At 40.6% G+C, this 12,972-nt stretch overlaps 1 protein-coding gene across 1 annotated transcript in view; it reads left to right on the top strand.

Annotated features, from left to right (window-relative positions):
• LOC138287161 (cadherin-related family member 4-like) overlaps positions 1–12,972 on the top strand; it is a 182,049-nt gene that overhangs the window by 105 nt on the left and 168,972 nt on the right. The window contains exon 1 of the mRNA XM_069227521.1: positions 1–16. This exon is cut by the window's left edge and continues 105 nt beyond it. Coding sequence (XP_069083622.1) covers positions 1–16 — 16 coding nt within the window. The remainder of the gene's footprint in view (positions 17–12,972) is intronic.

Below are 12,972 nucleotides of genomic sequence, written 5' to 3'. Positions count from 1 at the left end.
CTAGTTTTGGATCAAAGTAAAGTTTTTAAAGTATCAAAAAAATAATTGCATATTAGAAAACTAGGTGCCACACAGGTGGTCACGGCTTCCTAACGATGTTTCATGCGCTATGAAGTCAGGTTTTGCTTTGAATTTAAGCACCTCGCCACCTCTTTTAAAAGGAAAATTATGAACCAAATGTGTGCAGGAGTCGTCACATGATAACAATTTGTGAAACAACTCTTGGACTATTTAAACGGCCACCATGTAGGTCATATGTAGTAGTTAAGCATCTCATGTATTACAATGATTGTGGTACTATTATAAATGTATGAGTGGCAACAGTTATATATATTTGAATGACAAAGCCCCAAGTGCACAGTGTTACATCTTCCTGTTTTCTTGCAGATCGGGCCCCATGGGTTGGATTATGACAGTTTAATATTTTCTGGGATGCAGTTCAAACACACATTGTTAATAAAAGTTTCTGACCAGGGAGAACCTTCACTGACAAGTAAGTAAAATCTTATCATTGTGCACCATGCAGCTTGTGCATCAAAATCCCTCGGATCCTATGATACCAGACCCCCAACCAAGGCAATGCTGCTGAAAGAAGGATCAGTCCAACAAAGCTGATGGTAAATTTGGCATTTCTCAGCTCATAGACAGACCACTTTTGGTGCAGTGTGAAGATGTGAACCTATGAAAGTATAAGTATATTGTTGGCTCAGTGCAACAAACCAGCATTACTGACTTTCAAATGTGTTCTGTCACTATAATATTCTATGCTTTCTGATATTCAGTTGCTTTTCTCAACTATTTGTAGTTCTTTTGGCAAGTCACATTTGCATCTATGTCATTGGTTTGATATTCCAAATTCACATGGATATATGCCTCAAGATCATTGTAGTTATTGGTTCGACCTGTGATATATGTTATTGGTGGAGAATAATACGTACCTGCAATTCTAGTCAGGGAGCAAATTTTCTTCCAGAAAGGTTTAGGTGGGGGGATTGAGCGAGTTCATGCATGGCAGACTGGCTCACAAGTGTAACACACACAACTCACATGCGCAGACTTAAACACTCATGCTCTCCTACATTCACTCACTCATTCTTATTCTCAATCACACTCATTTATTCCTACTCATACTCCCTTACTCTGACTCTTTCTCACTGCCTCACACTTATTTTCATTCACTTACTCTCACTCTGTCTCACTCTCACTGTGTCACTCTCTCATTCTCACTCATATAACCATCGCTCTGGACCAGGGATTGGAGTAGCACATGGTCTACACACTTTAATGACCAAGTGACAGGGTCTGTGAGACGATCACACTGTAAAATTAATGAGATGAAACAAGCTGCACAAAGGGCTTACACTGGCATGGTTTCTTTAGGCAGAAATGTTCTGCAGCAGGACAAAGTGGAGATTGAGGCAGATTAGTTGAAGGAGCCTGGCTTACCTGCGATGGGAGGCAAGTCACAGGCCGTCTTCTTCTGCTTTATCTATTCTCCGATGTAGTAGTCAGTTGTCACTCAGTTATCTATAACTCGCGCCCTCGCCATGCACAGTTTTCTTATCAATAATTTTATTGCAAATGTTAGAGTGATAAAATCAAAGATGGCAAAAAAGGTATCATCAATTATATAATATGTGGAGCAATTAGCTGTGCATTGCAAAGGCACGAGTTACATTTACAGGAAGGCGCAAATTATAGTTATTTGAAATAACTATAACTGCTGAATTTCTATGGTTCTACATTCTACATTCAGACCCTAACTATAATGTCCCTGCAACCTTTGGTTGTTTCAGTGAATTTCTATGTTTTTTTTAATATAAAGTCATTCTAATTACTTTATGATAATCGAAACACTACTTGCTGCCAGGTCCTGGAGCCAAGCCCTTATAACCACCCAACCCCACACTGTGCACGGCCTTTGGCCATTCGCAGTGGGGGATGCCACAGGGCCTGTCTCTGTCAGTAAATCTGTGAGTTGGTGCATGAGTGTCTGAGTGTGTCTCAAAGTGGGTGTGTGAGTCTGTGAGTGGGTTTGCGTGGGTTCATGAGTGTCTGAGTGGATGACTGAGTGGGCACATGAGTTTTTGGTTGCATGTACAAGTTAATGAATTAGTGAATGAATGAGTGAATGTTGTTTTAAATGATTTTTTTTGCATTTTCTTGAATATTCTTGAAAGTCCTCAAATATTCTAGCATATTTGAGGATATTCAAGGATATTCTTGAATATTTAGGAATATCACACAGGGTGAAATCATTTAAACCCATAATTTGACCCTCAAACACCCCTTTATCACACCACTGGGATCAGGATACCTCCACCCTGACCCCTTATACTCCCTATACCATTTATCAATTTTCTTTTATTTTCAGTCCTGGGGATCCTCTCCCATAAAATAAAATGGCGGCTGCAACTTTCTAGTCAGGTTGCAGCCAAGCAATCACAGCATTCCTGTTGTTGCGCACATTCCCGAATTCGCTGCCATCATTGTGACCATTTTACAGCCAGAGATATACACATTTATTTCCCTTTATTTATCAAAAACGACTTGATGGACTTACATCAAATAACTGAAAGCACAATCTGCATACTGAAATTTAGTTTTCAACCAAATTTGGTGTAAATCCATCCAGTGGCTCAGGTTGCAGTCATGTATATAGGTCCTTTGGAAAATTAACATGGGAAATGCAACTTCTTTTTACACCCCCTTTTTCTTGGCCTCCGCTTGATGGATCACCCCAAAACTTTTTGTGCGCAACTAGAATCACCGTGGCACTTTTTTTAGAAAATTTTGTGAAGATTCGTAAACTGTGTCAAAGATATGGGGAAGTCAAAAAACACTTTTTCTCAATTATATATATATTTTCTTTGTTGTGCTCTCGCTGAGACACGCGGAGTAGAGCCAGGATTTGTGTGGCCATTTTATAATATATGATAATTTAATGACTTTTGGGTGGAGTGACAGAATTATGTTCAGGGGCAGCACATATAGTTGGACAGTTGTGTGATTATGATTGAAGTATTTTCACATATTGTATTGTATTGTAGTATTTGGAAAGCACATTCTGATCATAGCATCGAAGCACTGAGGGAGACAGTGAGTCATAGGGATCCTGATCCAGGAAATAAAAGACACTAAGACAACAAGAAGGTGCATTCTACCTAATTTGAAAACAGCCAGGTTTTGAGTTGCTTTCTAAAGTGGAGAAACGTCTCCTCCAGCCTGATTGATGGCACAAGTGTATTCCATAGTCTCGCTGCCACCTCCGAGAAGGCTTTGTCTCCCCATCGAGCCCGATGGCAGCAGGGCACCGGGATAAGCTGGAGCGCAGCAGATCTGAGCTGGCGACAAGGCTGATTGGGCTGTGAAACTGAGCTTAGGTAAGAACAGCCTGCCTGGTGGTAGTCCTTATATGTAAGGCAAAGTGTCTTAAACGTAATCTGTTTCTCCACTGGTAACCAGTGGAGCCGTTTCAGGCTCCTGCTGGACGATGCGGAGTGAGGTAGATCCAGGACAAGGCGGGCCGCAGCGTTCTGAATAAGCTGTAGTCTATCTAGGGCAGCCGTGTTGATGTTTAACATGAGAGCATTACAGTAATCCAATTTAGAAATGACTAAAGCTAGGATAACTATAATTTTAAATTCATCCTGAAGAAATGGGAAGATTTTCTTTAGTATTTTCATAGACCAGCAGCAACATTTGACCACATGGTTGACTTGTTGCTCAAACGATAGAGTACTGTCGAATACAATACCAAGCTTCCTGGCCGACGATCTCGGAACTGGACACTCATTGCAAGACTTTGGCCACCAGCGTGGGCTCCATAAATTAATGTCCATGCCAAAGAAAACAATTTCTGTCTTATCTCCATTCATTTTGAGCCAGTTATGGCTCATCCAGCTGTTGATCTTGCTCATGCAGACATAAAATCTGTCTGCCACCTCTTCCCAATTATGGTTGACAGGAATAATTAGCTGAGTATCATCCGCATAAGACACCACTTGAAACCCAAATGAATGAACCAATCTGGCCAGAGGTGCGACATAAATGTTGAACAAAGTAAGGCTGAGCGAAGACCCTTGTGGGACACCACAAGGAAGTTGAAACGGAGTGGCCTTAAAGTCTCCGTAACTCACCTTGATAGATCTGTCCGTCAGGAAAGATTTCAGAATATCAAGGACCTTTCCTCTTACTCTGGCCTGAGAGAGCCTCTGGATCAACAGTTGAGGGGATATGGTATCAAATGTGGTGGAAAGATCCAATAGAACAAGAATGCCCCCCCAATCCACTCTTTTCCTAATGATATCTGCTGAAGATAACAGAGCGGATTCTGTACTATGAGCTTGGTGGAAGCCATGTTGAGAGGGGTCTAGTCCATCACTGGCCTGAAGAAAATCAGCCAGTTTGGTATTAAGATGTTTCTCTAATATCTTGGCAGTGGTGGGTAAAAGAGAAATGGGCCGCAAATTTGTCAAGTCATTAGACTCACAGCTAGGCTTCTGTATAAGAGGGATCACAGTGGATTACTTCCAGGCGGGAGGGAAGCACCCTTCCCTTAATATGTCAGAGTAGACCGGTTCCAAAGCAGCAGAAACCAGGTCAGGCACCAACTTTAGTATCCTTGTGGGGCAAGGGTAATTAGGTGACCCTGACTTTACACTTTACACAAATTCAGAAATTCTGTTGGCTAATAGCGGTGAAACATTGGTCAGCTCAGCACTGGAATCTACGGGCTGAGTGTCCTCTGGGTCTCCTCCATCCCCTTCTAGAGGGAGCTTTGCAAAATACGCATGCAGCTGAATATTTTTATTCTTAAAGAAGTCAACCTCTCTCTGGCAAAAGTTCTCAAGCCAGGAAGTGGCCGGCGAGTGGGTCAGGGTGCGGACCACTTTAAAAAGTTCCTTTGCTCCATTTTGTGCTTGCCTGATTTTACGAGAGAAGTATTCTGTTTTACCTTTTTTAATTGGTGATTTATAGTCCTCAAGAGAGGCCCTGAGCTTGACTCTCTCAGCTTCAGTCTTATCCATCTGCGTTCCTGACGGCGATAAAATCTCTGTAGGGAGGGGTCCGCCTCGGCCTGGGACTTGACGTCACCAAGGGCGCAAGCATATCAATGGCAACCCTGAGCCCCGAATCAAAGAACTCCAATTTAGAGAGGCCCTCTCTCATGCGTAATCCCATCCAGACTTAAGGGCCTTGGACAGGCTCTGCTCCTTCACCTTATGCCATTTCCTGCCTAACCTAGGGGCAGCAGGCAATTTAATACCAGCCATGGAATAGGCTACCTTAAAGGTCAACAAGGGGTGATCTGTCCAATTCAAGACAGTGTTATCTAGGCTAGTCAAACTATCATATCGGATGAATATGCCATCCAGCGTATGTCCTGCGCGGTGTGACGCAGCCATGTCAGTGAGAGACCAGTCAAGGCTTGACATCAGATCAAGAAACTCCCTTGTTGCAGGGTCTCGTTTATCCTCTAGGTGGAAATTGAAATCTCCCACTACAACAGCCTTGGGGGTCAAGGCAATGGGTTTGGTTATAGCAGGCCATGTAGAAAGAAAGTCATTCTTGGGGCCCGGGGGCGATATATTAAAAGGCCCTCAAAGAGTAAGGAGTAATGAAGGCGGAACTTGAAATAGGCCCCTTAACAGAGAGCTGGTTTCACACTGATATCTTCTAATATGGGCCTGAATTTAAGAAAGGTGGCTCTGCATCCAATTCAGTGGCACTTTTTTGTGTGGCCCTTAGCGTTCCCCTGCCGCCACCATGTGTGCGACGTATTTGATATATGGCTCACCATGGTGCAAGGTAGGGGCAATAGAGTCAACATTTTTTACCCAATTGATGTATTGTGCAGGATTAGCGCCAAAATTGTGGCGCTAATCCTGCAGAGTACAAAGGTGCCCATTGAAAACAATGGTATGCCCCCTTCTAATGCCTGCTCTGTGCAGGAGTTAAAAATAGCTGCTAAAAATGTCACAGTGGAATCTCTTAGGTGCAAAGAGGTTACAAAGTGGAACAATGCATGCATTGCTCCACTTTGTAAATATGGCGTGGGGAATTTGGCCTCATTGGGCCACATTAGAGTCATAAAAACTTAAACTAACTGGCGCCAGGAGGCGCTAGCCCCTCTCACATCTGGGCCATTGTTTATTTTCTTTTTCTATTGGTTTACCTTTCCCCATTTCACCACTTAGCTTAAATGAATTTTGAAGAATGATAGCACTGTGCAGAGACATTTGTGACTATACTGGAAGACATGATGATTTATAATATATCCTATTGAAATGGCCACCAAGTATCCATGATTTGAGAAAGAGATTTATTGATAGCCCGTCTTTTGTGAAATGAGTGTGGCGAGTCCTGCCCAGCCAAAGGACTGCACGTATTCAAATGATTGTTTTGATGGCATCTTTGACACTGACAAAGGCTTTTGGCAAAACATGTTTGTCTGTTTCTTTTGTGGAAGAGGATGAATAAATTTCTGGAAGCCATACACTCTGTGAGGGCATGACATTTCTCTTTGGGATGGTTGCATATATATGTATCAAAGCGACTGTCAGAATTTTTCTGACAGGCGTTACACAGCGAACCCAAGATGAAATTCCCCGGGACATCACAGAGGCTCAGGGAGGGAGGCCATGCACCTTCCTCGATGAAATGTGGATATTTTTGATTAAACGAGCAGAAGCTCACTCTTATTTTGTTAGATTTTGATGTGGATTCATGGATCCTCTGTGCTTTCGGGCCCGGGCATAGTCCCTCTGGGACCTCACCAATAGACCTAGGGGTTCAGAGTATCACAATTCTGATCCCTAATGTCTCTTTTTACTTTTTCCTTAGAACTCAGGACTGTTTCCTGAGTCCTAATATGGTTGCTACCACATCCTTGTTGATGTGGTGCAGCCAATCAGATGCCAGCCTGAGATATGTTGGCCGGTGGATCCTCCACGGTGTGATATATACAATGATTTGGGTTGTAGCTGTGTCTAAAGTTATTATAGAAAAATGAATGGGAAAAACACATTTTGGGATTTTTTTGTGGCACCTGCTTGAATGGTTACCTCGAAAACTTTCCATGTGCCAGCTATTAAAAAAGCAGCACTTTTTTGGAATGTTTTATGGAGATTCAACAAATGATGCCAAAGGTATTAGCAACACAATAAAGGTATTTCCTATGGAAAGAAACACAATCTTAGTCATAACTACCTTGTAGAGACATCAAGAAGGTCCAGGTGAAAGCCTGGAAGTATAAATTCTAACATCCTAATACAAAAATAGACTTTGTTGTTTTTTGAAGAAAAGGCTGTCTTCTTGTGGGACAAATTTGAAATTCTAGTCCCCACTGTGCACATGTGGGTCATTTATCTCGCACAGGTTGGTCCCACAAGTGCTCTGGTGTTTTTGAGGCTTTTGCTTGAAAAAGATCCCAAGTCACAAAACAGAAATCGACTTTGTCATCTTTACAGAGATGCTGGAGCCTTTCAGGGGGATGAATCTGAGTTCAGTCTGATACCATGGAAGTGTCAGTTATGTACTTTACGCAATAGGTCCCCTTTGCTCTTGTAAAAACCTTTTCAAATGTTTCCAAATTATTTCCTGGTGCCAAAGCAACCACAGGAGTACATTTCTAAGCCATCCTGAATCTTAAGGGAAAGTGGCCATCTAGAGATTTACACTGTGTGCCAGCAAGAGGCCACTAGCAAATTCCAGTTCAAGTTCAAGAGGCTGTTTCCTTACAATTTCCAGCTGTTCCTAAGGTAACACCTGGGTTCTGTCCTAAAGTACTGATATAAAGGCTAATCAATGTTTTGATGTTTACGACTAAGTAAGCTATTAATTGCAGAATATCACTGAATCAGGTGACCCACAGACCAAGGAAGTAACCTAAATTAATCTGGCCATGGACCAGCTGGATATGAGAAAAACAAATGTAACAAACAGAGAATGCATAGAAATGGTTTTGATACTTTAGTTATTGTTTGTGTTTTCCTTCTTTCCTTACTTGAACTTGGAAATTTGGAAATGTAAAGTACCAATAAATACATTCAACAGTTTTTAGAAGCCATATTACACAAAATTGGTCACCATCTAGACTGTCAACTGACTCATTGTCCTACATTGTTTTCAGAATTAAAATATATATTTACTAGGAATATTCCTGTAAAGGCAAAGTTCAAAGATAAGTACGTAGATAAGTCCTGGAGTTCACCCACTTCTGTGTACATTATTTAATTTTAAAAATCACCAAGCATAGTGATATTATGGTGATGGAATCTAATTACTCAGAGTCCATCACTAGCATTTACCATTTTATATCAAATTGGCAACATATTGATAAGCCCTGTATCATTTTGATTGTTGGTGTAATTATGTGCTAAATACTGAAATTCTGCCTGTTTCTGTAAAACAACTGTTGAGACAGGATGTATTTAAAAATGAACCAATGCCAAATGTTCATTAAAGTAAAAGAGCCATGAGAGAAGAGCAGAGTAATATAAAACATGTAATGTGTTACCTTTAAGTCCGTAGTACATGATATAGAAATATAGATGGGTAACAGTAAATAATGGAGATGTTTTTTGATTGTACTCTTGAATTTTGAGTAAATGAATACTGTTAGAGACTAATATGGTGAACAAAATATTGAGGGACAAGCACAAATTGTCTACAATGTCACTCAGAACAAAGAGGTGAAAAACAAACCTGTTAATCACTTTTACCCATGTGTATTTTTATGTTATGTAGTATAGCACCCTAAATCATCCACCCCTGCTTTCAACTACTATGCAGTAGCCTGGTAGTAATGGGAGACATACTTAACATGGCTTCTCTTCCCTGTCCCGAATTGTTGTATTGCTCTTAGTTACTCAGAGAGGGTACACGCTTGTTCCATGTTGGTTTTATGATGTGAACATGGAATATTAACGTGGGGACATTCTTGGTGTGGGAGTTGGAAAGAAGCATTATAAAGATGAGGATCATTACCTGTACCTTTGTGCCAGTTCCAACAATAAAGCTTATACAATTACTTTACATTGTGGACAATATTTAGCAAAGGACTGGTGATGAGCTGAAATGGCATGAGGACCCAGCATGTCTTACTTACAGCTTTTGGAGCTTTTCTGGCTTCTTACGGACCAAACACAGTCGAGCACACTCATAGGGAAGTGCCGTTGGACTGCATATAATTCAACTTCTTTAAATGGAAATATTGCAGGATGATTGGTAAGCCCTGTGTTAATTTCCACATCTTAGATTTTAAGGAGGTGTTCTGAAGCTATCGTTTGACTAAGAGTTGCACTTATACGTGTTGCATGACCCTGGGGCCACGTGCATATGCATCATCATTCATCTTTATCAGCTTCCATTTTGAATTGGGCTCTCTACAGCATGCACAAACATTTTCCGAGAGGCCAAAAAGTTTGATCAGAGATGTGAGGGACAAGCACAAATTGTCTACAATGTCACTCAGAACAAAGAGGTGAAAAACAAACCTGTTAATCACTTTTACCCATGTGTATTTTTATGTTATGTAGTATAGCACCCTAAATCATCCACCCCTGCTTTCAACTACTATGCAGTAGCCTGGTAGTAATGGGAGACATACTTAACATGGCTTCTCTTCCCTGTCCCGAATTGTTGTATTGCTCTTAGTTACTCAGAGAGGGTACACGCTTGTTCCATGTTGGTTTTATGATGTGAACATGGAATATTAACGTGGGGACATTCTTGGTGTGGGAGTTGGAAAGAAGCATTATAAAGATGAGGATCATTACCTGTACCTTTGTGCCAGTTCCAACAATAAAGCTTATACAATTACTTTACATTGTGGACAATATTTAGCAAAGGACTGGTGATGAGCTGAAATGGCATGAGGACCCAGCATGTCTTACTTACAGCTTTTGGAGCTTTTCTGGCTTCTTACGGACCAAACACAGTCGAGCACACTCATAGGGAAGTGCCGTTGGACTGCATATAATTCAACTTCTTTAAATGGAAATATTGCAGGATGATTGGTAAGCCCTGTGTTAATTTCCACATCTTAGATTTTAAGGAGGTGTTCTGAAGCTATCGTTTGACTAAGAGTTGCACTTATACGTGTTGCATGACCCTGGGGCCACGTGCATATGCATCATCATTCATCTTTATCAGCTTCCATTTTGAATTGGGCTCTCTACAGCATGCACAAACATTTTCCCAGAGGCCAAAAAGTTTGATCAGAGATGTGACCAAGGACTGTATTAATTCCAGCAGGGAGGCAGATGAGCAGGGTGTTGGTGGGTTAGCTTAAGGTATGTGTAGTGGGAGCAAAACATGTATATCAAGTGGCTGAATGTAAAACCAGAAAACCTGTGATTATTCACAGGTTACCTGCATCATAAATTGTGTGATTCTATGCAATTGTTTTATTTCACCCTCTTTCCTTGTTCTTCATTATCACATATAAGGGCACATTGAAATACATAACTTCAGGATGTGCACTGTACAAAACCTTCTTGTGTGTTGTGATTGTTTTTGTGCTGGAAGTTATCCCTTCCTGCATGAAAACAATCATCCCCATAACACAGGCACCCTTTCACCATGGTGCAAGGGTGCCTGCGCTTGTGCATGGCAGCAATTTGTGCACCAGCACAAGGGGACAGGGCAGAAAAGTGCTGTATCTTGTAGATAAGTTGCATTTCTGCCCTTTCCTGGTGGCCATAGCCTTGTAAATGAGGTCCCTAGTGTTGACTTGTCAGTTTGGGATTCTGCATGATGAGCTTATCCGTGACTATCTTGACATGCATGGTCTAACCTCAATATTCAAGAAAGTTTATGGGTTAAAGGAGAATCACTATTGCAAGACGTGGCAGGTAGAGTTAAAAGTGCAGAATTAACTGGAAGATGTGCAAAGGCAGTACATTTGGAGAAAAAAGAGTGATAAGGAGTCAGAAACTATTGGCAAAATAAAGGATTGATCTAATAAAGAATCCTCAGCTCAGTGTGACACCCAAAGGAAGCAGGAGGAGAGTGGAAAATCTATTAATAAGAAAAAACTACCTTATAAAATGCCTGAAGGAAAGTGCTATAGATGTGGGAATGGTGGTAATTCTGCCAATGACAGAAGACATTTCAGATGTAAACAAAATGTTCAGGGTGTGGCATTGTAGATTTTTTAAAAGAGTATAGGAGGAAGAAAGATGTTATGGCACATATCTTGATGTGGATCTCATTTCTGTGGTTTGGGGGGACAGATACTAATATGGACACTATTATAGATATGTTCGATATTGATGATAGAGAAGAAAATACAGTTTCCAATGGGCAGGCAGGCACATCGGGTACCCAAGTACTCATATTATGAACAACTTCTGTGCAACATGGATTTTGATGGAATAAAATTGCAAATTTTTGCTGCTTCGGGGTATTCACATACCATTGTGAATGGAAAAGTCTAGGTTAGTAAGTTTGTCCTTACATTGGGATAATATATCAAACCACTGATATTTCACCAAAATGTATTATGGAAAATAATATAGAAATGGTCTGTTTCAAGAAATTGTGTCTTAGACTTAAGAACAGATAAGCAGAAAGTATATTCTATGTTTCCAAGGATGGATCCTCAGTGATGTGATGGAGACATATTGGGGATTCGCGCATGACCTTAGATCCCAACAGCCCCCAACTTGTCATGATTTTACAAGCTGAGGATTGAGCAGAAGCATTAATTGTTAGATGTTTTCCTGAGGTTTTATCAAGTAAAATAGATATGCTAAAGAGGTTCTAATACAGAATTCTGTTAAAGAAAATGCTGCACCATGTGTCCACAAAGCCAGAAATATACCTATGGCTATTAGGCAACAGTCTTTATACAAAATTGAAAAGTTACATTTGGCAGGTATAATAGAACCTACTGAAGCCTCTGACTGTGTTGCCCTGATGGTAATGGCAAGAAAGTTCAGTAGTAAGTTTAGGCTATGTGTACACTTGAGGGATTTAAACAAAATTATCCTAATTGATCAATTTTATCTTCCAGAAGTTAATCAAATGTTTTCCTCAACCAAGGGTGTAAAGTGGTGTCATGAAGCACTTAACAATGTATTTGAAGGTACCATGTAGCTTGCTAGGGGTGCGAATGTGAGTTGAAAAAGAGAAATTATGCATATGGTGTGGCGGTTCCATGTGCAACAACGGGACAATTGAATTCATGAGAGGCAGGATGGCAGTCACACAGGATAATTTAGGCTGGATACCAGAGTGGAGTGATCACCTGTGGTGGTCAAAGAAAAAATAATAAAAGTTCAAAATGTAGATAAGGAATATTTTGGTAATAAATACAGATGCAAGTAGCAAGTCATAAAGGTTGGTGACAGTGTGAAGGTGAAGAAACCTGGTTCGGTTGTGAAGGGAAAAATCATTTTTCAAAGCTCAAAAGGGTGGAGAAGATTTTTTCCAATTCAATTCTTCTGAGTGATGTGTTGCTGTGTGTTAAGGTGGTGCGGTGAAGAAAGAAATGACTGAGAGGCCAAGTTCAAATTGGCTATCACAGGATAGTACTAATGTGCTGGATAACAATCCTGGGTTGTATGAGATATGGCAAATGTGTCTGTGTGGTTGCTCCAGTCTTCATCTGCCACAGTACAGTCTGGGGTCGGGGTAGATCAAAAACAGAATGCAGGGGGAGAAAAATGTGGAGGGGTTGGTATGTGTTAAAATACACCGCTCAGATTCAAGGATTTGTTATTTAAGGTTTCATTACCTCAATAAATTTATATATTTTGGTTTTATTAATCACTGTGCTACTTTGTTTTTAGGGTTATTGATGTTTTATTTTACATTTCCCCAATGTTGTTGTTGCATTTATTTCCCTTACTTACAATTTTTTGAGTTATTCTGCATAACTTCAATATGTTACTCTTCTTATCCATAGTATTTATAAGAGAGGAAGATGAGTTGTGTTGCTATGGTAGTATACAGGTTTGCTCC

Source organism: Pleurodeles waltl, chromosome 4_1 (genome assembly GCF_031143425.1).
Source record: "Pleurodeles waltl isolate 20211129_DDA chromosome 4_1, aPleWal1.hap1.20221129, whole genome shotgun sequence".
Taxonomy (NCBI): Eukaryota; Metazoa; Chordata; class Amphibia; order Caudata; family Salamandridae; genus Pleurodeles; species Pleurodeles waltl.
This window is presented reverse-complemented; position numbering and strand designations above follow the sequence as displayed.